The sequence below is a fragment of the Bos grunniens genome, chromosome 23 (genome assembly GCF_055505025.1).
Source record: "Bos grunniens cultivar Pamir isolate PY7600 chromosome 23, Bosgru_T2T1.0, whole genome shotgun sequence".
Lineage (NCBI taxonomy): Eukaryota > Metazoa > Chordata > Mammalia > Artiodactyla > Bovidae > Bos > Bos grunniens.
Genome location: NC_141187.1, coordinates 33784398 through 33805301, shown reverse-complemented (window position 1 = coordinate 33805301; position 20904 = coordinate 33784398). Strand labels below are relative to the sequence as shown.

Sequence of the window (20904 nt, the reverse complement as noted above, 5' to 3'; positions counted from 1 at the left end):
CCTAGACAAAAGAGCCTAAACAAGATCCAGGAGATAAACTGAGGATCCATCAGAGTTTCTAGAGAGGATTTATCAAACTTATAAGCACTATATAAAGATTCTGAGGCTCCTAGGAAGATAAATATGATCTTCATCAGGCAAAGTGCCCCAGAGATTAAAAAATTATAGAAATTAGATGGTGTATCTGAAATGAATCCTTAATTAGTAGATGTTATTTTTAAACTATTCAACAACAGCAAACAATGACAGAAGATAGAGATATGAAACAGAATGCAGCTTTTTTGGTAGCAGCGTTGAAAGCAAGTAACCTAAAGGAGGGCTTCCCAAGTGGCTCAGTGGTAAAGAATTCCCCTGACAAAGCAGGAGACCCAAGTTCAATCCCTGGGTCAGGAAGATTCTCTGGAGAAGGAAATGGCAACCCACTGCAGTATTCTTGCCCTCCAGGTTCCTCTCTCCATGCAATTTTCCAGGCAGGAATACTGGAGCAGGTTGCCACTTCTTACACCAGGAGAATTCCATGACAGAGGAGACTGGTGGGCTACAGTCCATGGGGTCACAAAGAGTCAGATACGAATGAGCATGCATGCACATATTTTAGATATTTTAGCACAAAATAAAATGAGAAAGCAGTCACAAGTAAGAGCCAAAGTGAGACTAGAGGATGATCTGTGTACTTGACTTGCCCAGGGTTCCTCTGTGCCATTCCAGATAAATTGAAGACAGTGGGTTCTAATTAGGGCCAGTGAATTACATTTTAATTTGGTTTCTCAGCCTGTGCCACTCCATATGAAAAAACACTTAGTCCTAAAGAGTGGTTCTCAGTTCCAGTTGACCCTGTGTGGGTGGGGAGGAACAGCACAAAGAAAAATGGTGAAATATGAAACCTTGGGCCAGAGACTTCATCTCTGAGAGCCTCAAGTTCATCATCTAGATCCACAGTGCAGTTACCATTGACTAAGTTTTTAATAAGTACCAGGGACTCTGCTTAACAGTTCATAAATAGTGCCTCATCTTACTTTTAGTCTTCACATAAACGCCAAGATATAAATATTATATCCTATGAGACAGTTGGATGGCATCACCGATTCAATGGACATGAGTTTGAGCAAACTCTGGGAGATAGTGAAGGGAAGCCTGGTGTGCTGCAGTCCATGGGGTCACAAAGAGTTGGACACGACTGAGCAATAGAACAATAACATAAATATTATTATCCTCATTTTACACATGAGGAAATTGGGGCACAGAGGCGTCAATTAAATTGTCCAAGATCAAATAATAGGTGATGATAGAGAAAGAATTTGGATCCACATGAAAGCCTATCACATCCTGCACTGTGCTGCCTCCCATTAGTAAACAGGGATCTTTCTATTTGCTTGAAGGACTGGCATGATGATTTAATGAGATGATAATGAAAAGCACATCACCAGTGCCCCTGCCAGGTAGCAGGTACTCAATATATGACAGCTGTTGTTCACATGATACACCCTTCAGCTGACTTACATCCAACTAGAGAATATGAGTGGGAGTGTGAAATAATTATTCGTACAACCTACCCAAAGTATTTGCTCTGGAGTCACTCTGTGGCATTATACAAAATGCCAAGAGAACAATGACAATGATTATAGAAGGAATGGCTGTGGTTTATGAAGGAGAACGGAGAAGACAATACACACTCAAATACCCTCAAATACTGCAACCCCATGGACTGTAGTCCAGAAACTCCTCTGTCCATGGGATTCTCCAAGCAAGAATACTGGAGTGGGTTGCCATTTCCTTCTCCAGGGGATCTTCCCGATCCAGGGATCGAACCTGGGTCTCCTACCTTGGCAGGGAGATTCTTTGCTGTCTGAGCCATGAGGGAAGCCCACAGAACAATTCATAGGACATATAAAAATGATTTGGGGTACTTCCCTGGAAGTCTAGTGACTAGGACTTCGCACCCCTAATGCAGAGGGCCTAGATTTCACATGCTGCTAAGAGTTTGCACGTCACAATGAAGAGAGATCTCGAGTGCCACAACTAAGACCCGGCACAGCCAAATAAAGAATATAGATATTAAAAACGACAACGACGACAAGCCTGGTGGTCCAGAGGTTAAGAATCTGTCTGCCAATTCCGGGGACACAGGAAGATCCCACATGCCATGGGGCAACGGAGCCTGTGTACCTACACTACTGAAGCCCCCGTGTCTACAGCCCATGATCTACCACAAGAGAAGCCACGGCAATGAGCCTGCACATTGCAACCAGGAGTAGTTCCTCAGCTCGCTGCAAACAGAGAAAGCCTGCACAGCAATGAAAACCCAGCAACCCAAAAATAAAGAAAAATGCCAGTTTACTTAGCACAGTGCCTGGCTCACAGTAAATGCTCAATAAATATTAGTGATTGTTAATTCTAAAAAAGTTATTTGGTATTTTTCTTTTCTAATACGTGTAGTTGTTAATGCTGGAGCTTCTAAGACAAAGTGTGGAACATTTTAAACACTAACACATTTATTATTAAATGATGATTTTGGATTGTAAGCTCGTAGAAAATAGATACTCATAGCATTTCATATCTAGTAAGAGTGCCCAATACTTCTTGAAAGAATCAGTGAATGTGTCCCCAAAATGACAATTGAGGGCACAGAGCTGCAACGTGAGCTCACCACCCTGAGAGTTCTAAGTTGTTCTGCTCTCTAATATGTTGCTCTGTGCCTTTTACCCAGGGAGCACTGGTCAGTGTCACCAACTGCTATTTCTCCCCTTTTCTTTAGCTTGCCGGCATGTTCTTATCTGAGGATGAAAACTTTCTTCTGCTCTTTCGCCAGGAAACCCCCTTGGACAGCAGTGTGGAGTTTATGCGGGTGAGCATTTGGTTGTATTTCTATGGAGGCCAGGATCCCAGGCACCTGCCATGGCTGCCACCTCCCCTGCCCACTCCCCCAGGGAGAGCTGCCCATGGGACAAAACCATGCAAAGAAGCCCTTGGTGTTGAGCCTGGACTGTGGCCCCCAGTCTCAATGTGCTCCCTCAGTGGGTTGACCTAGGCTGCTCCTGAGCTAACAGACTCCTTAGCATGTGCTAGAGGAAGGCAGGTATCTGAGGAATGTAATGGGAGGGGAGGGTGAGGGACGTGGAGCCCAGAGAATACCAGCCCGCCCAGAGCCCTGTGAGGTCCAGAGAACTGCTGCCTTCTGAGAATGCAGCCTAGAGATCAAGATTCCATGGGCAACTTCATTGTTATTTCGTCACTAAGTCATGTCCCCATAGGCTGCAGCCCGCCAGGTTCCATGGGATTTCCAAGGCAAGAGTACTGGAGTGAGTTGCCATTTCCTTCTCCAGGGGATCTTCGGAGACCAGGGATTAAACCTGGGTCTCCTGCATTGGCAGACAGGTTCTTTACCACTGAACCCACCAGGGAAGCCCCTATGGGCAACCACTTAGTTTTAAATGTTGGTGACTAATTCTAGATTTGAAGGCATAGTATGGTGAAAATATAACTTATTAGAGGGCCGATCCAGCCAGCAGGTGTCTCTTCGCAATCACTGTGCCTGAGTGAAAACTAAAGGCAGAATCAGTGGCTCCTCTTTCAGCCTCTAGGTTGTTGTGGTCCAGGCGCGGGTTGGAAAAGAATTTCCAGACATGAGACAGAATGAGAGGAAAATAAAGATTATTAGAGTGGGAGACGCTGTTAGAACAGCAGGCCAGCTCAAGGGAGAACTGACGTTGAACAGGGGTCCTTAATCCACTTTTATAACCAGGGTACAAGGAGTGGGATAGGGGTTTGGCAGGTCATTTGTTGATGGGATGAGGCATGTATACTGGGTGGGGGAAGAGGAGGGCAAATACCTTCTCCCTATGGGGTAGGAGGGGAGACAGGTTATACTGTTCCATTATAGTTACAACATGGGGGAGGGAAAGATGCTAAGGGTCTGGTTTTTCCGTTTCTGCATTCCAAGACCCTCCTTGGTTTTATCTGCTCTTTCATCCTTGGGTCATCACGTTCCTCTCTATATTTTTAGGGCCAATTCTTTGGCCCCTTTTGATACCCTGCTCATGTCTAACTATCTACCTATTTCCCTTCTCAGGCATTTGGTAATCCAGTCTCAAAGAAAAAGGGGCGACGACCACTCTGACTTCAGGCTGTACAGGGGCATTGTGGGGCTCTGGGTTCCCTTTGCCTGCTATCAGGCTGCATTTACAGAGGGAGATGAGAGTGAATGGAATGATAAGGTGACTTGTTTCAGCACTGTCTAGGTGTTGGTCAGGGAATATTCTTGTCATGCTACTACTTGGAGATTTGTTGTATTCTAGAAGAAACAAACTTAACAAGAAAATTAAAGGTACGTGGCCCAAAGATTAATAGAAGTAGAAAAGCTGCTCAGGGGCTAGCCAGGAGAACCAGGCCCAGATCTTTGTTCGTGACGTTAGTGTTTCTCTAGGTACGAGAAGGTGCAAGGATTTGGGCTCATAAAATCTTTACCTGAAAACATCTATCTGAAGGCCGGTTCTTGTGGGTTTTTTCCAGAGCACAGAGTGCCTTATTTCTGATCTCCACCCTGAACTCCTTTCAGAGGATGTTGAAGGTCAGCAGGTTGCAGTGGTCACGAAGTAATCCTTGTAGAGGCAGCTGGCAAGTGACAACTTCCAGTCAGCAGGGTCCCTTCATAACCACATATTTGACCATGCTTTGTGGGCATTTCATGGCCATTGTGTCCTGCGGTCCTGGGAAGGCTCTTTCCCAAGTCTAACAAAGATTCCATTAACAGGCCACTCAATGTGCTGTTACTAGACCAGGCCTTGTGAGCAGCAAAAGTCTCCGGACCATACCTGTCTTACTAGGCTCTTGGTCCAAGAAAATATTCCCTCTTGTTGCCTCTTCCTGAATCTAGAGTTACTTTGTTACAATCATTGATCTCATATGGAACTACATATCAGCATTTTATCACAGGCTCAGTCACACATTTGGTAACATAAAAAACAATCTTCTGAAACAAGTAACATAGAAAATAATATAGCTAGCAGTTATTAATAAGGTCACAAGCAAGAATTTAAGAACTTTCATTAGGTATAGCTCAGTATACCCCAGGTCATCTGACTTCATTTGTTATGTGACTTATCTATCAGTCAGTTTAGTCGCTCAGTCGTGTCCAGCTCTTTGCGACCCCATGAATCGCAGCATGCCAGGCCTCCCTGTCCATCACCAACTCCCGGAGTTTGCTCAAACTCATGTCTATCGAGCTGGTGATGCCATCCAGCCACCTCACCCTCTGTCGTCTCCTTCTCCTCCTGCCCCCAATCCCTGCCAGCATCAGAGTCTTTTCCAATGAGTCAACTCTTCACATGAGGTGGCCTAAGTATTGGGAGTTTCAGCTTTAGCATATAGCCTGATGTTAATCTCCTGGTTGTACATCATGGAACGCCTGATCTTTATCTGAAGACTGGTTACTGAGATACGCTTTAGAAACAAACTTAGAGTGTCTTTTCTAATAACTTAATTAATTAAACTTTTTAGCAATATAACATAACAGCAAGGAACTATCTCAGAACTGAGTCTTAGTAAACACTAGACCTTAATTTGGAGAAGGCAATGGCACCCCACTCCAGTACTCTTGCCTGGAAAATCCCATGGATGGAGGAACCTGGAAGGCTGCAGTCCATGGGGTCGCTTAGGGTTGGACACGACTGAGCGACTTCACTTTCACTTTTCACTTTCATGCATTGGAGAAGGAAATGGCAACCCACTCCAGTGTTCTTGCCTAGAGAATCCCAGGGATGGGGGAGCCTGGTGGGCTGCCGTCTATGGGGTCGCACAGAGTTGGACATGACTGAAGTGACTTAGCAGCAGTTCAGTTCAGTTCAGTCACTCAGTCGTGTCTGACTCTTTGTGACCCCATGAATTGCAGCACGCCAGGCCTCCCTGTCCATCACCAACTCCCAGAGTTCACCCAGACTCACGTCCATTGAGTCAGTGATGCCATCCAGCCATCTCATCCTCTGTTGTCCCCTTCTCCTCCTGCCCCCAATCCCTCCCAGCATCAGAGTCTTTTCCAATGAGTCAACTCTTCGCATGAGGTGGCTAAAGTACTGGAGTTTCAGCTTTAGCATCATTCCTTCCAAAGAAATCCCAGGGCTGATCTCCTTCAGAATGGACTGGTTGGATCTCCTTGTAGTCCAAGGGACTCTCAAGAGTCTTCTCCAACACCAAGGTTCAAAAGCATCAATTCTCCAGCGCTCAGCCTTCTTTACAGTCCAACTCTCACATCCATACATGACCACTGGAAAAACCATAGCCTTGACTAGACAGAGCTTTGTTGGCAAAGTAATGTCTCTGCTTTTGAATATGCTATCTAGGTTGGTCATAACTTTCCTTCCAAGGAGTAAGTGTCTTTTAATTTCATGGCTGCAGTCACCATCTGCAGTGATTCTGGAGCCCAAAAAAATAAAGTCTGACACTAGCAGAACTTAATTAACAAAACTAGAAACTTAGTTTAACAATTAACAAAACTTAATATTCAGTGAAACATGATATTTTCATTATGAAGGCATTAACCCTGTAGCCAGGGAAGGCTTTAACCCATCAAATAAAAATGAGGTTTGTCAGGGTGCCAGGAAAAGCCAAGCAGCTCTCTTGGATTTCTTATAGCCCTGACTCTCTGATTTTCAGCTATTGTTCACCCATTTCTAATTCCCTGATTTAGGAGTAGACTGTGGCCATGTTTAAGGACATCAGGATAGCAAAAGTCTAACAGTGAAGGCTTATTTTTGTAGAGGTAGAATGAGCTTTGTCTACATGTACCATAATCTTAAATAATGTTTATTTACTTTACCAAAGTAACAAAAGATTTTAAAAACAAATATAAATCACTTAAACACAAAGAAATTCATAATCTGTTATTGAAAGCTTCATTCTAAGAAAACTTTGTTCTCTTAACAGAGAGTAGACTAAATTCCAGTCTGTTACCAGTTTACCAGATAACAAACAAAATTTATCAGTTAATCTTAGAAAAGTCTTTTCCATAAATCTTGAAGAACTAGCAGGATTTTTCTAAAGGCATGAGAGTGAAACCATAGAAGGCATGTTTAAAATCTAATTAAATTGCAATTGGCAAAGTAGCCTGGTCATTGCTGTGACTTGTAACACCTTAACATGATAACTAGAATTATAACTGACAACACTTTACCAGGACATATCAGATTTTCATGAATTTCACATAATTTCTAGGCTATCTATATAAGTAACACCAACCATACAATATAACCTGAGGAGATTCATCACTCCCCCAACAATACATCCCATGTAATTTAACGTGTCAAATGAACTAAGTAATTTAATAGCTCTTTTGGATGTCTCAGGGGCCCTCTGAGGCATCCCAAAGTTAGCTAGAAGTCAGGTTATTTAGGAAATTTTGTTGATAAATATCAAAAGGGTTTATAACACTCAATCAGATAGGATCATATAGATCACTGTGAAACAATATATTCACTTATCCAAAGTAACAAAGAAAATTTCAAAGGTAAACAGAACAGAGCACTTCAGAGGTAAAGAAACTTAAAATCCATTATCAAAGGCAGTTCAACATCTCAAGAAAACTTGTATTTATGCACAAAACTCTTCCCTTTGGGGTCCACTTTCCATAAACCTTATCATGTTCTGTACCCATTACTTTGTTCTCCCATCCTGAAACAGCCACCTGTAAGTCAGACCTACTTCCCTTTCTCTTCAGAAAATGTAATTTCATTTCTCATACCTTCTTGACTGAAAACACACATCCTACTTTCCTTAAGCAACCAAGAACTGACCTTATATATATTAGCATTCTATAGAAATACCAGTGATAATTTCTAAAAAAAAAAAAAAAATTCTAGAGAACATCTCAGGATGGCATCAAACATTATTCATTAATAGTCCAAAATCTCTTTAGTTTCTGTGTAAGAGGAAGTTAGTGTTCAATAATGAATGTTTCAGAATCTTATTTTATTCAGAAATGACCTAGCTATTCAACAAACTTTTGTCACGTAGTTCAGCACAACTCTAGAAATTCAAGTTACCCCAATCTGGTAAGACTATTTTAGACATTTCTAAAGTATACTTATTCTTAATAGTTTAACTAAAAGCTCTTGTCTCATTTAGATTTTTCTTTTTTAAAAGTTTCACTCGAGTTACTTTCCTTGCTGACAAACTTGTAACAGATATAACAATATTTAACTTATAATAAACCTAGGCACAATGAAACTATTATGCTTAATGTTAATGACTCTTAGATATGTCTATATTAGATTAGCAAACATTTATACTAAATATTTAATATTGAATATTTCCCAGTTCATGTGAATCTGAAATTCATTTAGGTTAATTTCTCTTGTGTTTAGAATTGTCTGGTTTGTAAGTGCTTACTTTTCTTTAAGCCAATTAACTTAGAACTCATTTACAACTTCAGCAATATTAAAAAAAAAAAAAAAAAAACCAAAAGACACACACTGAGACATACATAAATCCAGACAGACAGAGATCTCATAGTTTTCCGCTTGAGATTTAAAATGTCTCTGTGACACCCACCCCCTCCCCCACCTTTTTTTTTTGAAGTTCTAATTTGCCCAAGGCTGAGGTCTCAGGTAAAGTGGGCTGGGAGCAACCAGGTGACTCACCTTTTGGCGATTCCCTGAAATGTAGAAGGCACTCTTGGGATGGCTCAGAGGCAACACCTAGGCTCCTGTAAATCAGTCTGGACCGAAAAGGGAAAGAAGTGAACGTCACAGGGAAGAAGGCTGAGGAATCTGCCTTACAATCCTAGCGGGGAGACGGTGGCCGGGGATGATGGTCTCTGTTTGGCTTCAACCACTATGTGCCTGACATGGTGCACGGAAGTTGTCTTGCTGGGGGTGGATGCCCTTGTGGCCTGATCCGTTCCGTGTCCCCCTTATTCTCACAAGGGAGTCTTCACGTGGCAGGCACCGTAACAGCTTTTAAGTGCCTGACCTGTGCCCACACAATATTGGTTGGCCTAGTCCTTAGTTGGAAAGAAGACAAAGAAGAGACCCTCATCCATTCGGGTGCCAGCTACTGGGGCACAGTGAGCAGTGGGGCCTTTGGAACACACCACAGGGTAAGCCTGGTCAGAGTTCCTCAGTTGCTTCCACAACACTTGACTGTTCGCAGAGGGTCCCTATAAGAAAGGAGAAGTGAGGAGGTGGGGGAGGAGACTCCAAGGTCCCCGTATGGGCCACCAAAAATGTTGTGGTCTGGGCATGGGTTGGAAAAGAATTTCCAGACATGAGACAGAATGAGATGAAAATAAAGATTATTAGAGTGGGAGACACTGTTAGAACAGCAGGCCAGCTCAAGGGAGAACCGACGTTGAACAGGGGTCCTGAGTCCACTTTTATACCTAGGGTACAAGGAGTGGGATAGGGGTCTTGCGGGTCATTTGCTGATGGGATGAGGCATGTATACTGGGTGGGGGAAGAGGAGGGCAAATACCTTCTCCCTATGGGGTAGGAGGGGAGACAGGTTATACTGTTCCATTATAGTTACAACATGGGGGAGGGAAAGATGCTAAGGGTCTGGTTTTTCTGTTCCTGCATTCCAAGACCCTCCTTGGTTTTATCTGCTCTTTCGTCCCTGGGTCACCACATAGGTGTTACTGTCCGTGGGTGAAAAATAGGCCAGGGAGGACAGAGCAGGGCATCTTAAAGGCCAGAGCGGTAGATTTAGGACAGCTACTGCACCCAGGGCCCTATTCCTGAAAGACTTTCCAAGTCCCCATTTAGGAGATAATAACTTAGCACACTTCTACACTACTTTATCTTCTTGTCAAATGGAAGTTATGAAAAACTGAACAAGCATTTGCATAAACAATTCACAGAAAAAAATCTGAGTAGACAATAGATATATAGTGGGAACCAAAGAAATGCAAATTAGAAACAACTGATTTTTACTAAAGTGGTAAAAATTTTAGAGGGATTAACAAAAAGATGAAGCACTGGCAAGGAAGCACTGAGACTGTTGCTCATGCTCTGCTGGTAGGCATGCACACTGGGATAATCTTATGGAAAGCAGTTTTGCAAAAATGTAATCAGGATCCACTAAAATTTCATCATCCAGAGTTAATTCTAAAAATCTACCTTTTGACTTAATAGTCCTACTTCTCCAAGCATCTATATAAGAATATAATCAGAGATGTAGACAAGTTTTCAACACTACGATGTACGTTAAATATTCCAGTGTTAGTATAGTTAGAACTGAAAATAACATAAATGTCTAACAATGAAGGAAAAATTGTAAATTATGATACTCACTCATTCCACAAATACTTATGAGCACCTGCATTATGCTGGAAACTGTTCTAGGCCTGGAGATTCAAGAAAGAAAAACCCCATTGTGGAATTTTACAGATCACCGAAGATCAAGTTTTCAAAGAATATTTAATGACAAGAAGGAAATACATTACAGTGTTATGAAACAAGATTATATAAACAATATGATCTTAATTTTGCTTAAAAATTTATTTACCCTTAACATCAGTGTAACTAAGGTAATGGGTAAATACATGCAAGATAAATATTGGTTGTTTTTAAGGCATAAGATTTTAGATGATCTTTAATTCTTTGTATTTTTGCATTTTCCATCTTAGAATCACAATTATTTATAAATTATTTAAATGACATTTTGAAAATAATTTCAGTTGTACTTAAAAATGCTCACAGAAAGTTTTAAATGAAAAATAATAGACCACTGAAGTATATAGCCTCTATGACCTCCCCTTCATTATGTCACATATATAACAGAAATATAATGAAAAGGAAAGACACAAAAATGATAAGTTATCATCTCTGGGGTGGAAATTTCTGAAGATTAGAGTTTTCTTCTCTTTGTATTTCATTAATTTTGTACAATGAATATGATTTCATTTTACAATAAGTAAAAAAGTATTAAAATGTTAGGCCTATATAGGCTTGAATAATCTTGAGAAATGGGAAAAGGAAATAGCATTATGGAAACTTTTTTTGTTTAACTTTTTCCATTTTTCCTCCCTCCCTTCTAGTTTGTCAATTTCTTCTGCAAAGATCTTTCTCTTCCTGTATCCAACTTAAAAAAAAAATATGTTGAAAACCTGAATTCTTTTTCTAAAATTAAATTTGTTATAACCTACTACTACCACACGTATTTTAAGAAATTCTACCTTAATATATTTATATTCCCCTTGAACTACAGGACCTTAAGATACTTTAGTGTTAGCATGTATCAATCAACTCACTAGCCGTTATCATCCAGAATATTAGTTTTAGCTTGTTTTCTTTAATCCCATAAATTTTAAGCTAACAAGATTTTATGTTGCCATTTACCCAAGTGTTTCCCATTGTCTTTGTACACCATTCCTTTTTTACCTTAAATTTTCCTTCTTTGAGTTCTTCCTACCTGGAGTATATCCTTTACTGAGAATCTGATGGTAATAAACCCTGCTTTGGTTTGCCTGGAAACCTCTTTATTTTGCTTTCATTCTTTCAAGATGGCATGTGTAGCAGTCACATAAAGATCTTTGGTTCTCCAGTAGTTTAGTTGTAGTAAAGTTACAAGATAATTTCGATGGAAAATATTTGGTGAACAGCATAAAAAAAGCATGTAAACTTTTTATTATTTGAAATTCTCATTCTTAGTTCTGATATATTCATACCATTAAAATTAGGATATAAATCACATTTAACCAGTTGATTTTCTAAGACTGGCTAGATTCAGGCAGAAATATTGGTGACGGGGACTGAAAGGAGCAAAGTTTCTGAACACTTCCCAGGGAACATCAGCATCAGTAGTTCCTACTATCCTTGTAGGATATTTAGCTAGGACTCTGGCTCTGGTCTAGAACTAAGGTCCCTGCAGTTGGTGACTCAGGTAACCCATTCCACATCAATGGAAAAATCTGTCACTTAAAAAAAACAAAATGAAACACCTTAGTGCTACTTTTTCATTTTGTATAGGAGTTAGGGAACTTGCCAACTTGTGAGGCTTTAATATGCAATAATCAGAGGTGGTCAAAATTACACCATTTACTAAAGAAAGCAGTTCAATGCTTCCTTAAAAATATTGAGCTCTTCTGTCTTCCAGTTTAAGTAATTGTATCTTCAGCTGGATGAATGCTGTTATTGAACTAATGAAAGGGTTGGCTTGTTACTGGGAATTTTCAGAGACGTTTTATTCCCTTTGCCCAGAGCCAAGACCACACAGGCAAGATTCCTTAGGGATGTTTTCTGCCATGCAGTTTTTTAGGGGAAGTTCACCTTTTCATTATGGTTATTGCTGTTTGGGGTTTTAGTCTTATTTGGGTGTTTCAGTTTGACTTCCCACCTTGGGTGGTCCCAGGGATTTGTCTGCTGTCTGCCTTGTAAAGAATCTGTCTGCCAATGCAGGAGATACTGGTTTGATCCCTGGGTAGGGAAAATCCCCTGAAGGAGGAAATAACAACCCACTCCAGTATTCTTGCTGGGATAATCCCATGGACAGAGGAGCCTGCGGGGCTATACAAACACACACTACCTTGTGTGAAGTATCCTGATAAAGCTACAGGCTAACTCATCAGAAATCAGGAGATGTACCCAGGACAGACTTTAGTTTCTGTCATTTCAGTTTCTTGCCAGCTGAGCTACATATTTAAAGAGTTGTTTTTAGAGGGCTCTGCATCTTTAGGAATTTAGTACAAAGAAGATTTCTTACTCTGCCATATTTTCTCCCACTGAAGGCCATTCCTTCATATCTTTCCACTCCAAACTTCCCAAGAGCTCCCTTTCAGTGAGAGTACTGTGGTCCTCTCTAAGTGGCTGTAAGTGAATGCAGGGAGTCATTTCTAGTGAGTTCTGCCCCAAAAGAGCTGTCACCAAAGAAAGCCTAAACTTCTCCACATAGTTTTATTTGCACCCAGTTAAGTACTGTTATCAGATGCTGAACCTTAGTAGACATCAGCATAACTTGAACCCAAATTATCTGAGGATAAATGGATTATTGGCTTTTATGTATTTCAGATTTGGCGCAAATACGATGCTGACAGCAGTGGCTTTATATCAGCTGCTGAACTTTGTGTAAGTGTTGCCGGGAGCTGTCTTCGGGCGAACGGCGGGTTAGCTCATCCCTGGGAATTTGATATGTGTGTATCATGAGCTTGATTTCTGTGTTTCCAAGAAACATGGATATGAATTTGCTAATTTTAAAAAACTGATTCGTGTTTGGAAGGTTTAGAAACTGTAGGTGACACTGATTGCTCTCTCCAGGAAAGACATAATTGAGGATTTATGACACCTTTTTATGCTTCAAGCTGTTCTCTGGGTTCCGTTTAAACAGTGCTCCTTTCAAACTGTGACAGCCCTGCATTTTGAACTTCTTGCTTGATAAAAAGCATTACATTTCCTCTCTAAAACAAGCAAATGACAATTCTTAAAAAACAGCCTCTTGAGATTTTTAGGTTTATTTGTCACTAGATAAAATGCGGCTCCTCTCTTGATCTCACAGAACTTCCTCCGAGACCTCTTCCTCCACCACAAAAAGGCCATTTCAGAGGCTAAGCTGGAAGAATATACTGGCACCATGGTGAGTAACTGAGCAATGCGATCTCTATGAAGACAGCTTCCCCACCGTCTCCCCAGGGCCCAGAAACAGCATTTGGAACAAAATTAAGGTCTCTGTGAGTGTTTGCAGACTAGACAAATGCATGAAGAGACCTTCATGGCACCCCACTCTAGTACTCTTGCCTGGAAAATCCCATGGATGGAGGAGCCTGGTAGGCTGCAGTCCATGGGGTCGCTAAGAGTCAGACACAACTGAGCAACTTCACTTTCACTTTTCACTTTCACGCATTAGAGGAGGAAATGGCAACCCACTCCAGTGTTCTTGCCTGGAGAATCCCAGGGACGGCGGGGTCTGGTGGGTTGCCGTTTATGGGGTTGCACAGAGTCAGACACGACTGAAGCGACTTAGCAGTAGCAGCAGTCTCTCTCTTGAGATGAGACTGCATGCATTCGAAAGAGAGCTGCTCACCTATCCTTGGGGAGACCAGTTAATATCAGGTTACTAAGAACCAGTCAGTAATCTCAAGTTATTGAGGTTAATCCAAGTCACACAGAAACAAGGAAATGTGGACCTAGACAACCAGGACCAAACACACGGGAGCCACCCCCCCACCCCCCGTCCCTCTGTCCCCCACCCCACCCCCGGCCCCTGCCCCCCATGGATTATTCTACTCATTTAGTACATTCGTTTAGGGCAATGGAGAGTCAGAAAGCTGGGAAATACATATTCCACCTTTGCCAACTATAGGTATGACCTTGAGAAATGGTCTATTGTTTACCTCAGCTGAAAAATGGGGATTAATAATACCTAATTGCTACGAGGGCAAGTGAGTGGATGCATATGAAGTGCTTTGCAGAGTATCCAGGAAATAACCAACATTCAATACATGTTAGCTCTGCCTGTAGCGTTGTTGTAGTCCTTGTTGTCATTACTTCCTTTTGCCACTTATGCAATCATATCCTAAATGACCTGAGATTATTTTAGCATCAAAGCTCCCTGGAAAATGGTGAAGTAGGAGAAGTTACCTTTGGTGAATTCATTCTCACATTCTCATTCAGTTCCTAGCTTGAAGATTTTCTCCCAGAGCTACTCTATAATAATCTGTATTGAATCTAATCTGGCTTCTCTACCTTTTGTCTCCCTTAAATCCCTTCCCATCCCCAAATGTGTGCTTCATTCCAATCAACCTTTGCAGGTTTCTTAATTAATAAGCAAGAAAACTACTGGTAAAGGTATAATTGCTTGTGCAATTGCTATACTTACTATAGTAAGAGTTCTTAAACAGACTCATCTTACTGAATCTTCTGGTGAACCATCAGGGCTAATATCACGGAGAAGAGTAATGGATCCTTGCTAAAATGTGTACTACAAGGTTGACCTATTTAGGCCTTTAGTCGATGCTTCCAAATACTGTATTATTTCTAACAACTCTTCTATAGCCTTGGCATTGTTCCTGCTATTCTGTATATCTGATGGTTGAGGCTTAGAAAGGGTAAGTGACTAAGCTATCACCAAGTTAATTTCCTAAACTCCTTCTAAAAATCTGATTAACTGGGAAATGATAAGTTGTCTAGCCTAAGGCACCACTTAAACTGGAAGTTGGGCTCGCCTGGCTTTCAGCCCTGGATCTTCTGGCTCTCACTCTGTATCCCGACAACTATGAATGCTGTCTTCCGCCAAGGGCACAGGCTCTGGGAAGGAAGAATGTGGTCTTGACCATGACAACTTAGAAGTGGCCTGGATGGGAGCTAAGCCGATGCTCAGGACAGACTCACACCCCAGGCCAGGAAATAATTTGGCTTCCTACTATGTTGACCTGTTTAAATAGCATGCATAATGCTGTTTGAAATCCTTTGACAGGCTTAGCGCTAAAGAGTGAGCGGGAAATCCCTGAGAAGCAGGAAGCAATTTCCCACCTACCCGTGTATCTCTGGTTTCCTTTTGTCCTAGGTTTCTGTGAAACTCTCTAATAGCATGAATACTCTGAAAGACGAAATTAGACTGAAACTGCTTGCGAGAGAGAATAACAAGGAGATTACTCTTCCAGTTGGGCATTTTTTCAACATTGATTTAATATTATGTTAGCTCTGGCCATTGTTACCTTGCTTTTATTAACTTATAAAGCAGACCTTAGGCAGTGAAATGCTTGCACTAAGAATCCCCAGCAGATTTCTAGCATTTCTTTGAATACCCTAATTCCGAGGGGCTTCCTCCCACCTCCAACTAGAATACTAAGCCACTATTTTCTGACTTTTAAACATAGCTCAGCTATTTTTTCCTTACTTTTCTCCACCTGGTTCTTGCTCATCCTTCAAAATTTAGTTAGACATTTTGCCCTCTTCCATCATCTTCTTCTATAGTGGCTCCAAGTGCTTCTCCTCTGTGCTCCTATAGTATCTTGTGTATTTCAATGTCTTAACATCATAGTCATCTGTTTAATTCACTTTGCAAATATCCATTGAGTACCTGCTATGCCTGTGGCACTATTCTAGTCAGCAAGGATTCAGCAGTGAGCAAAACAGAGACACTAATAATAAACATAATAAATAATAAATTACATTGCATGATAGAAGGTAATGAGTGTCAATGGAACAAATTAAACAGTAGACCAGATAGTGCCAGCAGGGCAGCTAGGATGGGAGACTGGGGAGAAGGTATGATTTTCAACTGGGTGGTCAGGGGTGGCCTTTCAAGATGATGCAGCTTGAGAAATGACCAAAGGTGCAGCAAGCAGGGCCTCTGGGTCAGAGGTGTGCCTAGGATTTCCAGGAACAGAAGGAGACCAGTGTGGCTGGAGCAGAGTAAGAAAGGATGACACAGAGGCCAGACCAAGTCAGGCTTTGGGGGCCATTTTGAGAACTTGGTGGTTTAGTTGGAGGGAGACGGAGGGTTTGAAGCAGAGGATGCCATGAGCTGGCTTTTGTGTTGAAACACACCTGAAACAGGCAAGGAGGGAATCAGGGGGACCTGTTAAGAGGCCACCCCTTCATCCAGGCGAAAGGATGGCAGCTTGGACCAGGGCTGGGAAGCGGAAGAGATGAGAACTAGATCTGTTTGAAGATGGAATCAGTAGGATTTCCTGATCAGACAGCTAAGAGTCAAGGGTGACACTGACACTGTTTACGGATCTTGCACTCCACTAGCCTGTGATTCATCTGGGGCAAGGTGGCATCTTATTTGCATGTTCTTAGCCCTCATGTGGAATCTGGCACACAGTGGACTCCCTAATGAATTCTGTTATTACCTAATAGACAGCTAGGAATAAACCGTGACAGTGTTAGCAAACTTTGCCCTTGGGATCCTCCTGCTTCTCTTATGTGTGTTCCTCATGACCCTCCAGCCCCAGCGTGATTCCTGCTCCCTCTTGGGGTGTCTTCCATACTACATACTGCACATAGCAGCATTTTGCGCAGATCTGACGATCCTCCAGCGGTGTTTTGTGTTCTGAAATTCTCCTTGTTCTCTTTCCTTTTTTAAAACCTGTGGCGGATTCATGTTGATGTATGGCAAAACCAATACAATATTGTAAAGTAATTAGCCTCCAATTAAAATAAATAAATTGAAATTAAAAAAAAAAAAAAACAAACCCAGATCCTCCAGGGCAGAACCAGAAAGGGTGCCTGGGAGTGCTGGGCTCCATCCTTAGGTCTCTCACTGGGATCCTTCATCACAGAGTCATCCAGAGAGTGGGGATAAGCCACACTGAGCCCAGTGCATGGAGACAGACAGGGAGATGGGAGCCCCACGCTGATGACGGCAAGTAGGATCTATAGGAGTAACGGCTAGAGCTACAGGCAGCTGAGGAGACTGAGCAGAGCAAATCCAGAAAAGACAATCGGAGCAGGACAAGCCTAGGATTTGTCCTCATGGACTTGGAAGTCACGTCACTGTGTTTTTTCTTGAGTCTGAAGTGGTTTTTCAGGTCTGAGGGGTAGGGTCTCACAGTGACGGAGAACACCCGCTCCCTCACCAAAACCCCCGCTCTCTTAATGCTTTTCTCTCCAGTTAGAATGTGATCTGGTAAACTAGTTCACACAAAGATGTGAGTTCACTCCTTCAACAACTATTTAGGGACAACCTACCAACAAAGATATGGTCTCTGACCTTATAGAGTTTTCCAACTGGGAGAAAATTTGATTAAAAAAACAAAGGGAAAAGGAGCAAAAATTCACTCTGGTCCCTCCCTTCCATCCCCGCTGGGCATGTCACTGCCATACTGTATCTACCCGTAAGTAGCAGCTGAGTCCAATTTTCCCTTTAGTCCTTAAATACGTCGACATCACCTTAAAATGCAATTAAACTATTTTTAAAAAGTTTTCCTGATTAAAAAAATAATAAAAACAAGATACATTACAATGAAGCAGCAAGTCTAGAACTTTAGGAAAGCAGGACGAGAAAAGTTAGGTGGTCAAAAGGGAAAGGCCAGGGGAGGGATAAATTAGGAATTGGGGATTAAGAGATACACACCACTATATATAAAACAGATGAACAACAAGGACCTACTGTATAGCACATGAAACTATTTAATATCTTGTAACAACCTATAATGGGAAAGAATCTGAAAAAGAATATATATACACATATATAGGCATAACTGAATCACTTAGCTGTATACCTGAAACATTGTAAATCGACTATTCTTCAATTTTTTTTAAAAAAAGAAAAGGTAGGTGAACAGAATTAAAGTTAAACTTTTAAAAGATGCTTCCTTAACATGCAGTACTTTATTTTCATTGAAACACTGCCAGTGTTGTTCTGGTACTAAATATCTTAATCACAATAATTGAGACTTCCTTTTGTGCTAGGCCCTGTGCAAAGCACTTTTCAAACATCTCACTTGATTCTTACACAAACTTTATGAAATAAGTATTTAAATAAATAATCTATTTTATAAATGAAAAAACTGAGGATTACAGGTCAGAGATGATAAGGATGGAGTGGAAATTCCCAGACCCCAATCTATCTTTAAACTGTATTCAGACTGAAACACTTATGACTGAAAGTCTAAGTGCTGAATTATAAAATTGAAAATTTTCAAAAGAAGGAGGGTTAAGCTCTATGAGAAATCAAGAAGAGGTACAAATCCCTGTGAATAAAATGAAGAGCAAGGTGAGGAAAAGGCCATGTTAGGAGATTAGGATTCTCTTAATATTTTGATAGATAATACAGGAGCTCTGACAGCCAAAACAGAATTTATTACCCAGAAAAGTTGATTTTTCTCCTCATGAAGTACCTAAACAATCCTGCAAACTGACATCTTATTAAACACCAAAGAGGAAACAAAGCAATGAAAGACAAAGGGAAACAAGAATGGGTTCTACAAAATTGTTCTGGAGAAGAGAGGAACATTGATTGATTAAACTGGGGAAGGGAGAAAGGGAAGAAGAGTGAACTGTGGCTGCATAAAGCCCCAGGCGTCAGTCACCTCAGTCAAACACCCCATCGTAAGAGGTAGGAGCAGCGGAGCCTGTTGGGCTGCCATCTATGGGGTCGCACAGAGTCGGATACGACTGAAGCGACTTAGCAGCAGCAGCAGCAGGCAGGGAGGAGACATGTAGACTGTTTACAAAGCCGATATTTGGCTGAAAAGAGATTCTGCTCATCGGCATCAGCCCTGCAACCCTAGTTGCCCAAAGCTCTTTTCTTCGCAGTCTTACGGTTTACATTTAAGAAACCTCAGGCTGGCAGCCCTTACAACGGAATGCCCTGACCTGAGGAAAATCAATGAAATGAAGACATAAACAGCAATGTACACTTTTGATGACTTTGAGCTTAGATCCAGAAGCTGAGAGTCCTGAGAAGCAGCTGAGGGGAATCTGTACGGTCTTAACCAACTTTTGAGTATCTAGGTTGAGAGATGTCCATGGACCAAGACTGTCCTGTTATTCACGTTATGTGTCTGTTTCATAGTTTAAACCCCTTGCTGCTTCTGCTCAAGCATGCTACAGTTAAGCATTCATTTTTATTCCAAACTATCCCATGAGGATAGGACCATGATCAATCAAACTCCAGATGACCCCTCATTGGTCCTTTATGCACTGGTGAGACAGATAAGTGTCCAAGAATCTAGTGAGAGTTTCCACCCAAGGGTCTGAGTTTACCCTGAAAATCAGACCAGTTTAATGAGATTCAGGCTCATCTATTTCATTTTTCTTTCTTAAATTGCAGAGGCAATTTATAATTTTCCAATGAACAGATATGGGAACTGGGCTACAGTTTTGTTTTTTTAAAAAGGTCTTTTACATTTCCCTAAAGACTTTTGGGTACACTAACTTTTAGAAACTCAACACTTAAAAAGACTCCGAGAATCTGAGCTTTAACTAAGTGATACACCAAGTGTGAAATCACTTTACTGCTGCTTTAATGGCTTTTTACTGAGCAATGGACACAGTCAGAGCAACACTGCATTAAAGAAGTGGTTCCAAGGTTTAGCATTAAATGCTTTATTTAGATGTAACCTACTAAATGAATTCAAATTGACCCAAGTAAGGATTGGTGTATTTGAAAACTGTTTGAAACCTGAACAATGAACAAGTCAAGGCAGAACATCCAATCAGAAGAGAAGAGCTAAGGTCTGCAACCTTGTCTCACCTAAACTCCTAATTAGTGTTCTGTACAAGGAGGGAAACTATTAACAAATTTCAATTATGACACCTAATTAAGAGGGGCTGCTAGCACCTGGCAGGGGGGAGGATTAGCTGCCTGAATAGAATATTATTAGGTAATATTGAGCTTTTAAAAATGTAAGCTTATACATGTGGGACATACTAAACTCATATACCTAATTAGAGCATGGAATGTGAACTTTTGCAAAAACAATGAAATCTGAGAATGTGTCACACAAAGAGAATATCCCCATCCTCTACCCTGTCCAAGCTCTCATTCTTTGTCCTTCATGCCTGGATTATAGCATCTAACTTCCAGTTGCTTCCTTCCCTAGGTCTCTGATCCAAGCCAACCTAAGACACAACTGGGCTTTTTTTTTTTTTTTTTTGAATTTTTATTGGAATATAGTTGATTTCCCTGTTGGTTTAGACAGTAAAGAATCTGTCTGCAATGCAGAAGACTGGGGTTTTATCCTTGAGCTGTGAAGATCCCCTGTAGAAGGGAATGGCTACCCCTTCCAGTATTCTTAGCTGGAGAATTACATGCACAGAGGAGCCTAGTAGGATATAGTCCATGGGACTGCAAAGAGTTGGACACAACTGAGTGACTAACACTTTCACTTTTCACAATGCTTTGTTAGTTTCAGATGCACAGTAAAGTGAATGAGTTATACACTTTTTTAGATTCTTTTCCCATATAGGCCATTAGAATACTGAGCAGAGATCCCTGTGCTACACAGTAGGTCCTTATTTGTTATCTATT

At 41.3% G+C, this 20904-nt stretch overlaps 2 protein-coding genes across 9 annotated transcripts in view; one reads left to right on the top strand and one right to left on the bottom strand.

Moving 5' to 3' along the window:
- The window catches only part of SLC17A1 (solute carrier family 17 member 1), a 249724-nt gene that overhangs the window by 44673 nt on the left and 184147 nt on the right, over positions 1-20904 (bottom strand). For both annotated transcript variants that reach the window (XR_015152316.1, XR_015152317.1), the window contains 2 exons: positions 10281-10333; positions 8631-8707 (listed from right to left, as the gene is read on the bottom strand). The gene's annotated coding sequence lies outside the window, so the exon portion shown is untranslated. The remainder of the gene's footprint in view (positions 1-8630; positions 8708-10280; positions 10334-20904) is intronic.
- SCGN (secretagogin, EF-hand calcium binding protein) overlaps positions 1-20904 on the top strand; it is a 52367-nt gene that overhangs the window by 13135 nt on the left and 18328 nt on the right. For 3 of the 7 annotated variants that reach the window (XM_086369993.1, XM_086369995.1, XM_086369999.1), the window contains exons 4-6: positions 2756-2845; positions 12996-13052; positions 13480-13557. In XM_086369993.1, the coding sequence (XP_086226119.1) occupies positions 2756-2845; positions 12996-13052; positions 13480-13557 (225 nt within the window). The remainder of the gene's footprint in view (positions 1-2755; positions 2846-12995; positions 13053-13479; positions 13558-20904) is intronic. The other 4 variants (XM_086369998.1, XM_086369996.1, XM_086369994.1 and 1 more) reach the window with 3 other exon arrangements.